At 31.2% G+C, this 14071-nt stretch overlaps 1 protein-coding gene across 1 annotated transcript in view; it reads right to left on the bottom strand.

Moving 5' to 3' along the window:
• The window catches only part of LOC106473838 (ubiquitin-conjugating enzyme E2 W-like), a 20229-nt gene extending 6513 nt beyond the window's left edge, over positions 1–13716 (bottom strand). The window contains exons 1-5 of the mRNA XM_013934515.2: positions 13421–13716; positions 9099–9190; positions 7884–7986; positions 5295–5450; positions 4343–4418 (exon numbers count right to left, since the gene is read on the bottom strand). Of these exons, the coding sequence (XP_013789969.1) occupies positions 4343–4418; positions 5295–5450; positions 7884–7986; positions 9099–9190; positions 13421–13435 (442 nt within the window). The 5' untranslated portion in view covers positions 13436–13716. The remainder of the gene's footprint in view (positions 1–4342; positions 4419–5294; positions 5451–7883; positions 7987–9098; positions 9191–13420) is intronic.
• Between the last annotated feature and the right edge of the window lie 355 nt (positions 13717–14071).

Genomic DNA, 14071 nt, shown 5'->3' with positions numbered 1-14071 from the left:
TAAACAAGAATCAAGCTAGTCCTAACCCAATATAGTCGTAAACATTTAATACCAGCATCTGCATTTCTTACATTGTTAAAATAACACAACAGATTCATGTATGATAAACTCTGTATTACTCATAAACAAGAATCAAGCTAGTCCTAACCCAATATAGTGTAAACATTTAATACCAGCGTCTGCATTTCTTACATTGTTAAAATAACACAACAGATTCATGTATGATAAACTCTGTATTACTCATAAACAAGAATCAAGCTAGTCCTAACCCAATATAGTCGTAAACATTTAATACCAGCATCTGCATTTCTTACATTGTTAAAATAACACAACAGATTCATGTATGATAAACTCATTCATTTTCAGATCAACCAACTTGATTCAGACTGTTAAAAGCATAATATTATCCTTGTTTTTAATTAGTTAACCCCCTAAAAGTGCTCATTATTTATACTTTTGTCAGTCTCAACAATTATAAACAGATCTATAAGTGTCAACGTTGGAAAATATAAATTTCCAGGAAATCACAATAGCAGCAGAGAACAAAACATCTTACATTAATGACATTAAGATTTAATTCTTGCATATAAAACAAGAAACATGACAGGGGAACCAAAAGATGTGTGGACCATAAAAGCTAACGGTCGAGGACTCAGTAAGGAACTATTTGAACTGGAAGTGTCACATTATAAGACATTAGAAATGTCTCTTACCAGAAGCTCCCATTAATCACACAATTAAAGTAACAAAGCATTTTTCACAGACAAACTGTAACACGTTGTTAAAGGGAAGTAAGGTACTTTAAATGAGACCTCTGAAAGCATAGTTGCTTGAGAACAGCTTAACATGACACAAAGGAATAGATTAGGGTAAGCAGATATTGCTGGAAGAATTCATCTGGTCTGTTGAAATAATACTGTAATGTACAGTTGGTGGTTTAACGGCATATTTACCAAATGATTTTTGAAGGCTAGTCAAGCATTGTAGGCTGTGAATATTTACCTATATATCACTCATCACTGTGTCAACACTTGCCAAGCTTTATTTGTCACACTGGATTTCAATTAATTATTCTTACTTCCTACACATATCTTCAAGATTTGATAATTTATTTAAAAAACAAAACAATTTCCAATAAAAAACTGATAATTGTAAAAATACAACACTATCTTCTCTTCTGGCCAATTTTTGTTTTAAATACAATGTCATCTTTCCTCCTGTTAGCCAATTTTTGTTTAAAATACGATGTCATCTTTCCTTCTGTTAGCCAATTTTTGTTTTAGATACAATGTCATCTTTCCTCCTGTTAGCCAATTTTTGTTTTAAATACAATGTCATCTTTCCTTCTGTTAGCCAATTTTTGTTTTAAATGCAATGTCATCTTTCCTTCTGATAGCCAATTTTTGTTTTAAATACAATGTCATCTTTCCTTCTGTTAGCCAATTTTTGTTTTAAATACAATGTCATCTTTCCTTCTGTTAGCCAATTTTTGTTTTAAATACAATGTCATCTTTCTTTCTGTTAGCCAATTTTTGTTTTAAATACAATGTCATCTTTCCTCCTGTTAGCCAATTTTTGTTTTAAATACAATGTCATCTTTCCTTCTGTTAGTCTCAGGTTTAAAATTAGGTCAGCAATTTCACTTCAATCAGTCTATTTTAGAAATACATCCCATCATCTTCAGCCTATGGTTTTATCATTTTCAATTCTGTCAGCCTTATTGTAAAACTAGAATGTTATTATCATATGGTATTTAACAACAATTTCTTTCTAGAGCAGTGAACATAAATGTTATATTATCAGCCATATCAAAATAATTTTTGTTACAAGTTGTACGATTTCTTATTGTACAGGTTTTTAATTTCATAACTTAAATCATCTGTTAACTTGATCTTCACACACACACACACATAGAACAGTACTTTTTGAAATAATTCAGATCAAAGTGTTGATACAACATAGAGAACTCCAATAATAATTTGGAATTTGTATTTTTTACTTATGGCAAAGCTACTAAGGTTATCTACCACTGCCCTTAACTTTGACCAACTGAAAAGATTGAAGACATCCAGTCAGCAGTATCTAACCACCCATGCTAAGGAATTGACTGTCACTCTTATAACACACTCACAGCTTAAAGTGGTGGTGGTGGTGGTGTAGGATATTTTGTGGTATTGCATGGATTCAAACCCAGATCTTCAGCTCTGAAATCCAAAGTTCTACTACAGGACCAACCCATTCCTCTTTGTTAATAATGAAATTTTTTTTTGTTCATGATGGATTTAATCAACATGTTGTCAACCAAGCACAAGTACATGACAGGTTAAGACTAACCAATGCAGCCCAAATACACATACTGTCTGAATTTTCATATTTCACTAAATGCAATAAACTTTAAACACTGATAAGATTTGTTTTTTATCAGCCATTATTAATTTGAAATAATTTTTTCTCATAAAATCAATTAATGAATACAAACTGGAATTTAAAACTTTTATGAGAATTAAGAGCTAATTGCTGGCAGGATGCATAACATACATTGATAAATAATAAGTATGTCCTACTCGAGCTAGTTCTGTATATATTACTGCATGTTCCCAGTCTTTGCTTCTTCAAAAATTTATAAAATCATAGGATGGTACGCCATCCTTAAAAACCTTCACATAGAAATCAAAACTTCTGTTTGAAGAAACCAAGATAGTGAGTTTTTAACAGGCCCCCTCACGAGCCAGTGGGGGGGACATTTTTGTTGAAAAACAAAACCTACCAAATCCAGTTTTTCTTAATTTAAATTGAAGTTTTTTTGACATGTTTATTGGCTAAAAAGAAGGCATTTTCCACACTCGTTTAGCACTGAAGCTGTAAAAAGTGATTTGAAGTGATAAGGTGACTGAAATCTGTCAGCAACTCACGAGCTTAATTCCCAAGTACAAGAAACATGGAAGTCTCCAAATGACACATAGAAGTATTCAGGAACTGTTTAGAACCACCTTAGTAGATATTGTGCAGCAAGCCGAGTACAATATTATGTCTGTAGCTGTTTTCAAAGTGTTCCTGTCTGCTCATCCAATTGCTGACTATCGTGATGCTTCGACCTTCCCTACCAAATCGCAAGTGAAATCGTTCATATCTCAACTGAAAGCTAAAGATAAAAAGGTGACATCAGAAGCATAAAAAGTTTACAACTCCTTAATTAATGATGCTGAAAATGTGGCTTTATTGATATATACTGAATTTACTCCCAGCGGTTATACCTTAGTACTAGCTAGTATGGAGACATGAGGATGCTGTATTTCACTTAAAGATGTAGAGTGATCAATAAGCTAGTTCCATGTACAAACCAAGGTGTTGAGTGATCAATAAGCTAGTTCCATGTACAAACCAAGATACTGAGTGATCAATAAGATTGTTCCGTATATAGACCAAGATGTTGAGTGATCAATAAGCTAGTTCCATGTACAAACCAAGATGTTCAGTGATCAATAAGCTAGTTCGGTGTACAAACCAAGATGTTGAGTGAACAATAAGCTAGTTCCATGTATAAACCAAGATGTTGAGTGATCAATAAGCTAGTTCTATGTATAAACCAAGATGTTGAGTGATCAATAAGATAGTTTCATGTATAAACCAAGATGTTGAGTGATCAATAAGCTAGTTTCACGTATAAACCAAGATACTGAGTGATCAATAAGATAGTTCCGTATATAGACCAAGATGTTGAGTGATTAATAAGCTAGTTTCGTGTATAAATCAAGATGTTGAGTGATCAATAAGCTAGTTTCACGTATAAACCAAGATACTGAGTGATCAATAAGATTGTTCCGTATATAGACCAAGATGTTGAGTGATCAATAAGCTAGTTCCATGTACAAACCAAGATGTTCAGTGATCAATAAGCTAGTTCTATGTAGAAACCAAGATGTTCTTTGTACATGGAACTAGCTTATTGATCACTCAACATCTTGGTTTGTACATGGAACTAGCTTATTGATCACTCCAAGATGTTGAGTGATCAATAAGCTAGTTCCGTGTACAAACCAAGATGTTGAGTGATCAATAAGCTAGTTCATGTACAAACCAAGATGTTGAGTGATCAATAAGCTAGTTCCATGTACAAACCAAGATGTTGAGTGATCAATAAGCTAGTTCCATGTACAAACCAAGATGTTGAGTGATCAATAAGCTAGTTCCATGTACAAACCAAGATGTTGAGTGATCAATAAGCTAGTTCCATGTACAAACCAAGATGTTGAGTGATCAATAAGCTAGTTCCATGTATAAACCAGCCTGGTGTGACACTTGAACTTTCCAAGTGTAAATGAACATCCTTAGTTCCACTTACCATGGTACCACCATTTAGTTTTCTTAGGGTTCTTACTACAGGTTTTGACGTACAAGGAATTGTCAGGTGGCCGTTTCTGTATCAAACAAAATTAGTTATACACATTATGGATGTTGGACAAAGCATTAATATATCCCTCAAACAACATAGGTAAAAGAATTTCTCACACAGAAAAAGAAATAGGTTATTTGTTATTATTATTTAAATATTATGGAAATGAAAACAAAAAACTTCTTTGCTTACTTATTCAAAAAAATCTAACCTACATAAAATCCCATGTCACATCATGCTTGATTTCTCAAAATAGGAGGAGTCATAAAAAACAAAATGCATTTATCCAGACAGAAGAGTTCGATTACTGTCTGTCCATTACGATTTTAGTGACGGGGGTGCAAGGGGCTGTGAAACCTTTTAAGTGTAGTGAGTGTTAGTATAATAAACCTAAAGTAGATGTATTGTGGGATCACCTAGCCTAGAACCAAGTGCATAAAATTTATCATGAAAATAAAAATATATATATATATATACAACTTTATTCTTAAATCATTTCTGAATTAAGCTATTTTCTGTTATATCACCAATGTTTTTAATAAAAAATGAAGACTTCTTTAAATTTTGTCTATACATTTCATTTTATACTTTTAGTAGATAGACTAACAACAATATTAGGTTATACTTTAGGCTATGACATAAAAGCCAATGTTGGAAAGTAGTGTTACCAAAATGCATTTTTGAAGGGCTATACATCCGTAATAATAATATAAAACATTTTATTAATTCCAAGTAAAATATAATAATGAAATATTTTTAACAGATGATATTAAAACTAACTTTTTATAATCAATCAATAATGATATCTCTATTTTACACAAAGTTGATTAAACAAAGACAGAAAATCTAGCAAGTTTAAACATTTTACTGAATACAGTTAAAGAATCAAAACATGTCTAACCTTTTCTTTACAACTAGACAGCATGGAAACAATACTTAAACAGACTGATTGCACAGACAAAGCTGGTGACCAATCTTCAGTGAGGATGGACAAGCAAATATGTCCATTGCTGTAAACATGTGGATGGACAGGAATGTTTGGGCCTATGAAGGTCACCTGCGAACAAATTCTATGAAATGAAACTTAGAAAGACTTTTAAATCATCCACAATATTAAAATAATTATAGCAATTATGTGTAACAAAATAAATGTCTTGGAAACTAGAAAGACACTTTAAATGTAAGTTCTCAAGCCTCTCTAAACACAAGTTCTCACTTTCAAAATTATCATAACAATATCTGCATTTGAAAAATCAAACTTGAACACAAATTCACCCAAATGATACCTGACTAGCCAATAAGAAATTTTATTATTTTATTATTACCAGACACTGGTATTTGTTGGATAAATTAATAGGAATAAAACAGATTAGAATCTTGTTAGGAGAATGGTATTTAAGATTTTTTAATAGGAATAAAACAGATTAGAATGTTGTCAGGAGAATGGTATTTAAGATTTTTTTAATAGGAATAAAACAGATTAGAATGTTGTTAGGAGAATGGTATTTAAGATTTTTTAATAGGAATAAAACAGATTAGAATGTTGTTAGGAGAATGGTATTTAAGATTTTTTAATAGGAATAAAACAGATTAGAATGTTGTTAGGAGAATGGTATTTAAGATTTTTTAATAGGAATAAAACAAGATTAGAATGTTGTTAGGAGAATGGTATTTAAGATTTTTTTAATAGGAATAAAACAGATTAGAATGTTGTCAGGAGAATGGTATTTAAGATTTTACCTTTAATATTTATTTGAACAGTAATTTTCATTTATAGGCTTCAATGAGTTATCTCCAGTTTACTTAATTCTATCATATTTAGATAAATTCATCCTGGTTCGAGGGTAAATTGCAACATTAAATTAAAAATCTTACAAAAAGTTCTTTCACAAATATCACAATTTAAATGTATTCTATAAAAACATTTATACTTAATTTCATACATAAAAATATTTTTAAAAGTGCAGATTTTGATTTAGAGTTGAATTCAGTGAGCTCCAAACAAACACGTTAGTGTTTCCGTATATGACAATTGTATATGACTCCCTTGGGTGAAAGTTGAAATAGCTTTGAACAAAATTACATTCATTTGATCTTGGTACTCCAGTATAAGTGTAGTTTTGTCATTAAGCAAATCACTGTTCCTCAACTTCAGTTGTCATGTTGTGACTTAATTGTCAAGTAAAGAAAAAGAAGACTGATCAGTATTCAATTTTGGACAAGGCATCCAAAAGATTTCTTTTGTTATCAGCACTTCCTTACTTGAATCAATCTCCAGATACAGAAATCTTGGACGGTTTACAAGACTGTGACATTTTACACACCATCCACAATTTCTATACCTCAGCTTTGTAAAGTTGTACGCTAATGTTACAAATGCGTAATGAAAACTTGTTTTTTGTTCTTTTCAACAATATAAGCAAATATGGCATTCAGTTCAGCAGTGGTAAAGAATAAAGTGATAAAAGCCTAGCTTCATGAAATGTTGCTACAAGAAACAAAGTTTGTGAACAACTTCTGTCACAATTACAGTCCTGATTATTTTTAAAGCTTGCTTTATCATAGAACCAGATAAGGTAGGTTTATTAATTCATTTTGCACTTGACTGTATCAAATTTCGTTTCACCAACAAGGCAACTATGTTAGTTCATGTTTGCATGCGGTCTTATCAGCCTAAGTAACTGCTTGAAAGGGCAAAGAAAGTCATCAAAATGAAACGTAAAAATATATATATATTAATGGGTTGAAAACTTATGATATACATTAAATGAAACCTTCTGATTAAAAATGTAAAAAATTAGGCTTTCTTATAATTTTGATAATTATTTTCATTGTATGCCAGTGATTGTAAGCACAGAGCGTGTGGTTTTTTTTCAAATCAAAACAAAGATAAAATTTACAGTTTTATAAACTAAAAACTTTATAAGAAAGTCTTAGAAGAATGTAGGAAGACAAAAATCAGTAATTAAAATCTACAACAAAGGTAAGCATTTCTAATTACATCTTTCAAAAACATAACACAAATCTTTTTGAATTTTCAAAGCTGGGAATTAATACAAACACCACATATAAAAATATGATTTTTATTTGCAAAGCTACAAAATTTGTAGAAGGTTCTTCTGAAGTTTCAAACTATTTTATCCAGTAGTTTTCGTTTGTCTTGCAATGCAGTAAAACAAACCATACAACAGTTGCATCTAACCAACACAACCTAGAGCATTTGATAGTTAAACTATAAAGAAGTTAGATTAACTCTCTTAAAAATATAATCTTGCAGTATGTTTGACAACAGTTTGTACTACAAAACCAAAGAAGTTGTAAAAAGTTCACAAAGTCTGGAGTGTGTTTTATGAGAATCTTGGTATAAAAGATTCCAAGATATATTATTTTTTTTTAAATTTCACTTGTTAGATTATCAGAAGTACATTATGCTACATAAAACCATTTTGAGGTTTTAGTAAAAATAACAGAAAGAAATCAAACAACTTACCTCAGGTGAATCAAATGGATACTTAGGACTAAATTTAAACATCAACTGGAATTTTTCTCCTTCATACAAGGTTCCCGTAGCTCCTTCCATATCAACTATCCACCTGTTGACATGAAAAGAGAATATCCAGTTGAATTAAATTAAACCCAAATTTGTCAAGAACAAAAGCTGCAATTTTGGTTACAATCTCCAAAAAATGATCACCATTATTTAATTATAAATGTGAAATTTGGATAACAGCAACTAATCAGAAATGGTCAAGAAAAGAGGGTGCATTTTCTAAACACGTCTTTGAACTGCAATCCCTCGATAATGGTACAAAACTGAACAACTGGGTATACAGTCCTTGTTTTAAGTTAATTAAAATAAAAGATAATGAAATTTTCTAAACTTTTAAAACATAATTTAGTCTGCACTACAAAATAAAAATTAAACTATTATACCAAGTTGTAAATAGACAAAAGCCTCTGATGTTTTTTTAGGTGGAGTTTTTGTACAAATCTTTGTTTCATGTGGCAAACAATCAAGTTTTTTATATTAAAAAAGAGAAAACTAATTTGAATTTTGTGGTTAAACCTTTTTTTTTTTTTTGTTAAATTAATGCATCAGTTCTACCCATATAACCTAGTGTGATTTCAGGCAACGGTGACACAATATGTACCAGTGAGTTAAAATGAAAAAAAGGCTGAACAAAAACTTACGAAGTGGACATAATGAAAGCTTAATGCTTAAAGTAATAACTAAAATAATTAAACTTTATATGTATTGTACATGTGAACTACTCTACATTCATCACTAAACTTAGGTCCGACTACAGAAGCAACAGTAAACTTATCTTATCTTCACACTACAAATAACACTATTCAATGTACATACTGGCTCACAGCCCCCCTAAACTTTCATGGGCCAATAAAATACAAATAATTGCAAAAACAATTTCATTTATATATGAATATTCTGTCTGCTTTTATTTGTTTTCATGAAATCCCACGGACTGGCAAGGCAATCTTGATGGACCAGTGATTGAAAAACACTGCACAAGCCTATAAGGACTGATTTTTATAGTGATCAGCCACAAACTGTTAGGAAGGCCTAACTGCTGTAAAACTTTTTCATGGTTGGTCATAATGTCAACTTTTCTATAATTCTACAATTTTAAACAACAACAACTGTTTATAAACACAGGAAGCAACATTATGGTAACATGCCACTCACTGAGTTAAGTTAGGCCCTATGTTGTTTGGACAAACACTGACACCTGGTGGTGGTTCCTTCTGTATGGCTAAAAGTTCTTTTTGAAGTCTCTTCTGATAGAAAGAAAAACAAAATTAAACCAAGTTTTAAAAAGTACTTCAAATAACACAACGAACAATTCACCAGAAAACTGCCAAGACTCTAAAGAGTATTTTTAAATCATAAATATATATATATATATATATTTGATATATTTTTAAGCTTCTTATAACTGATTTGAACTGGAAATTTTGTTTTGGCTTGTTCTGAGCTAGAAACAATCTTCAAGTATTAATTTTGTTTGCTTTCTAAAATAAGCCAAATTTTGTATGTAAAAAATATAAGATCATGAAGAAAAGGACACAAACACTGTAACACCATCTATTCTACACACAATAGACTATTCAATCCAAACAGCAACCCCACACCATGTCATTGGACAAACAATTTCACGTTATCACTCTAAATAAAAAAACAATTTCGTTAAAGTACAGTTCTACAAGTAAATCATATTTTGGTGAAACTTATCATAAGATTAAGATATGTTAAGTAATGAATTAGTTCCAAAAATCTTTCAGCACAATCTTTCAACTCCTGATTGAAAGGCAACTGATATGTTATAGATTTTTTTTAAATAAGGAAGTTTAGCACGACTGGATTATTGACTTGAGGAGTCCAGAGTAAATTTTGTTGAGGTCCCTTGACCTGAATTGTGTTAAACTCGTGTGTTCTATAACTAATTATGATTTGAATATTCTAATGTAAAACTAATCAAATTAAAAACAATTTGTAAAAGAGAATAATACAAAAAGTAGTTTCAAGTAAACAAAATAACAATTCAGTAAAACCTTTACGTTCCTGGTTATATTATTTTGGTTAATGAGGAGTTAAAAAGACAATGTCATCACTTCAAGTAACTATTTATGAATACAACTAATTTTCAGAATCAGCCATTAACACGGATCAAAGAGCTAATTAAAATTTTATGTTTGATATTTTTTAGCTGCCACATCATCTTTACATGAAAATAATTGACAGAAATTTCCTTATCTTACAATAAAGTTTTAATACAAAGTTTACGAAGTTCAACACAAACAACCAGCACAAAAACTCCTCAAAAAATACCCTACAAATTATATTTTGATTTATGAAACAAGCTTCATTTCAAGCTGTGAGTATATTATATATAAAATACTAAAATAATAACAATGAATTTTCATAATAAATATTCAACAATGACATTTTTTTTTAAAGGCTAAGCAAATATTTATGAAAGAACAGACAAAGAAGCACTTGACATCACTTTAGCAGTCAGTATAGAGTGAACAAAGGCCTGGTGTTCAACCCTAGACAGCATGGAAATGACCATCTATGTGTAATTCACAGTGAGGAAACTAACTGCCATAAAATTTGCAAATAAAAACAAAAATATTTCCCATACAGTTGGTTTTATTTTGTAAATATTTCAACCAAGCATTGTGCTGAGAAATCTCATGCAAGCAAAAAAAAAAAAATAACACATCTTAATACTAGTGCCAAATCGAACAATGATGACTGAACAACCAGTATAGAGGGAGCCAGGAGACAGTGTCATAATCCTATTGGTGGAGGATTGTTACACCCTCATTTACATGTAACAATATCACATGGAAACACAAGATTAGATGGAAGCCTCAATGTTAGTGGAGAGAGAAAAAGTTTGCACATAGAGGGCAGCACTATAGAGGGCAGGAAATGCTAGATATGAGTGTATGTTATGTATCATATTGGAAGCCATACTGGTTTTGCAAACTCCAATTGAGCTGCATGGCATACCCAGGCTAAGTATTACAAAATGGAGACAGTGAGACTGCAGCTTCAACTCATTTGATTGTTTATCAAGGCATTTAAAACATGGACAAGCTAGCTAGACTCGTACCAACTGATCTCTTCAGTGCGGTTTTGCTGGCAACATTGTTAGAAATACTGTACCCAAGTGATTGCTCTTTGAAGGTAATAAAATGAAAATCATATAAATTTCAGAGGTGTTTTCTCACATTCCTCATGACTTATCCATGATCAACAAATAAATGTGAGGCTTCTAATTCTTTATCAACTTTCAGTGTTTAAACCATAAAGTTCAGTGATAAAAATGTTAGTACTTTAACAGAATTTATAAAAAAAAACTTACCCAATAAACGATTGATACACACATGGAAGATCAAAAACTAAACAAACCACAAATAAACAGTAATTTTTTTTGTTTGTTTATTGTTAAATACAAAGCTACACAATTGGCTGTCTGTGCTCTGCCCACCAGGGATACTAAAACTGAATTTTTAGCATCATAAGCCCTCCGACTTACCCTTGAGCCACCAGTGAGCGCTATTAAAGAAAACAAACTAACTGAAATCCAACAAACCAAAAAACTTCACACACAAGAAAATTAATACTCCTAAAACACATAGTGATAACAATTAGGCAATATCAAGGCTATTAAAATGACAAACACAAAACAACTGAAAATAGTGAGCATTAGCTCAAGATCAACAAAGGAATTACATCAGGCAATAAACAAGACACATATAACAAAGATATAAAAACAAGTAAAATACAGCATGATCTCAAGCCACTAAAATATAAACAAAAAGGAAACTTAATGTAACAATAACAAATAAAGGGACTAAAAAACAAAACATACAGAGGTCTTGCCAGTAATTTTGACAAAAAATAAAACTGTTTAACATATGTCAAAATAAGTACACATGAAGTTAATCTAATGGCAAGCAAATACTTCTACGAAGGTTGTGAAGATGCAAGAATTATCTTATACGGATAGGTAAAGATATCTTTATTTTTTATTGATAAAAGAAGGGTAAGAAGTGATCCTTTTTGAGGTTTACAAGATTATTTGTGGAGATATATTGGATATGACATCTACTGGCTTTGTGCTGTATTCTGGAGACAGAACAAGAAGATACAAGTCTAGGATTTCAAAAACACTAGCTAATATCCAGTTAAGATAGTTCTATTATTGTAACAGACTTATGGAAGGTGTTGCAGTAACCAGTAGTGGAAGCCAGCAACTTAAGAATCAATATTTTCCTGAAAAACAAAGGTGTTTAAGTTTTACTTTTCTAGGAGATGGGCAGGCAGCCAGATTTAATACAATTTATAAGCTATATTTTCAATGTTTTAAATTAGATGTTAGCTAGAGAATACATGAAGTTAATACCTAGTAAATTCACTAAGGTTTAGACATTACTTATAAATACGAGTAAGCAGTGCCAATGAAAATGATATTACATCTGTTCTGTTATTCAGTTACTTGGCAAGTTATATATTTGTTTATCAAGCTAAGTTAGTTATCTTAGGCATATGTCTCACAGTTTATACTGAAATATTGTGCCTTTAGGCCTACTACTTGTGTCGAAGTGAACATAGCCTGTAGAAACTTTATAAAAGAAATAAAATAATTTAGGATTACACGGACTGGACTTCACATTATTCACATGGTAGAACAAGTTACATCAATAGCAGACAACAAGGAACCATTTGGCTCTTTAAGGTTGTCTTTACACACATGTTCTTGAAAAAAAAAATGTATTAATTCAAAATCCTTTATTTTTCAGGAAATCAACGCCCATCTTAAAGTCCTACAGTACAGGCTTCCACCTCCACAAATGATTATAAAAATAAAACTACCTCAAATGGAAATATACCAGACCTTTCCAAATCTTAAATGTATGACTTTTTATCCTCTTGTTCTCAGAATTAAACACGAAAAACTTGGACGTGTCATTCTAATCAATTTCTAGATAACGTTTAACTACTTTTATTAATACTAAGACATCATATTGATCAATAAATTATTTAGAAATTACCTATCTGCCACAATTTAAAAATTTTCATGTGTCGTCATTTCAACATTTTACCAGTAATACCAATAGAATTATTATTGTAAAATGTCCGACATTTTATTAAGAGGTTACGCTACACATTACTTAAGCGAATAAGCCAAACAACAAATGTTCATTAAAAAAATGAAGACGCTAACACTAACAGTAACGAGTATTAAAATGATATTGATAAGAGCATTTTATTGGTGCGAGAAGTAACAAATTTAATATAAATATAATAAATAATAGTCGTGCATCAAAATATTTAATTTATGTTTGTTAATGTTAATTCAATAATTGTTGCCTCACAGTAAGATAGCAACAAGCATTTTAATGTCACTGTCAGCTTTTAAATTTTAAAGTGAATAACCTTAGGCCTAATATCGACGTTAGTGGTTTTGTTTCCTATAAAAATTTAAATCCCACCTGCATCGACGCCATGATAGTCTGTACCTTTGCAGTTTGTTCGATTTTCTTCTCACTCTCAGTTACACTTACAAGTTACAGTGCATAAGGTTTACGTTAGGTGCCAGTTTTATCTTAGATTTAAAAATTAATCATATAACTTTATGATGTTTATTCTAAAATAATCAGAAAAAAAATTATCGTCAGAGAATAGTTGGTGTTATTATTATTGTCAACAATCAGTACACATCATACTCTTCAGCTCCTAAACAAGGAGTTTGCGTTCGAACAAGACAACCATGTTTCCTAACGCCCACTCGGAAGTTTTCGGTAGTCATCGACGTTTGCTCGAGACTCGTGAAGAATGGAAATATCTGCGCGAAATCGATAGGGATCATAATCTGATTATTAGTGAATATGGCAATAAGCTGTTTTGTAGTCGTAAACGTTGAGTATATGGTGCAGCTTTTGCTATAATGCCCGAAATTTAACTGATAATGCGTTTTCGAATTCGATGACGAGGAACCCACTTTGAGACTAATAATGGCTGGAGACGGCTTAAATGGGTAATGAAGAAAAACTTTAATATAAGTTTAACATGACAGCAAATGTACAAGGTGTCCGCAACGGCAGGTAGTCAACAAGACCTTGGCGGAACGTTGTGATTATGCT

The sequence above is a fragment of the Limulus polyphemus genome, unplaced genomic scaffold (assembly GCF_000517525.1).
Source record: "Limulus polyphemus unplaced genomic scaffold, Limulus_polyphemus-2.1.2 Scaffold6543, whole genome shotgun sequence".
NCBI classification, from domain to species: domain Eukaryota; kingdom Metazoa; phylum Arthropoda; class Merostomata; order Xiphosura; family Limulidae; genus Limulus; species Limulus polyphemus.
This window is presented reverse-complemented; position numbering and strand designations above follow the sequence as displayed.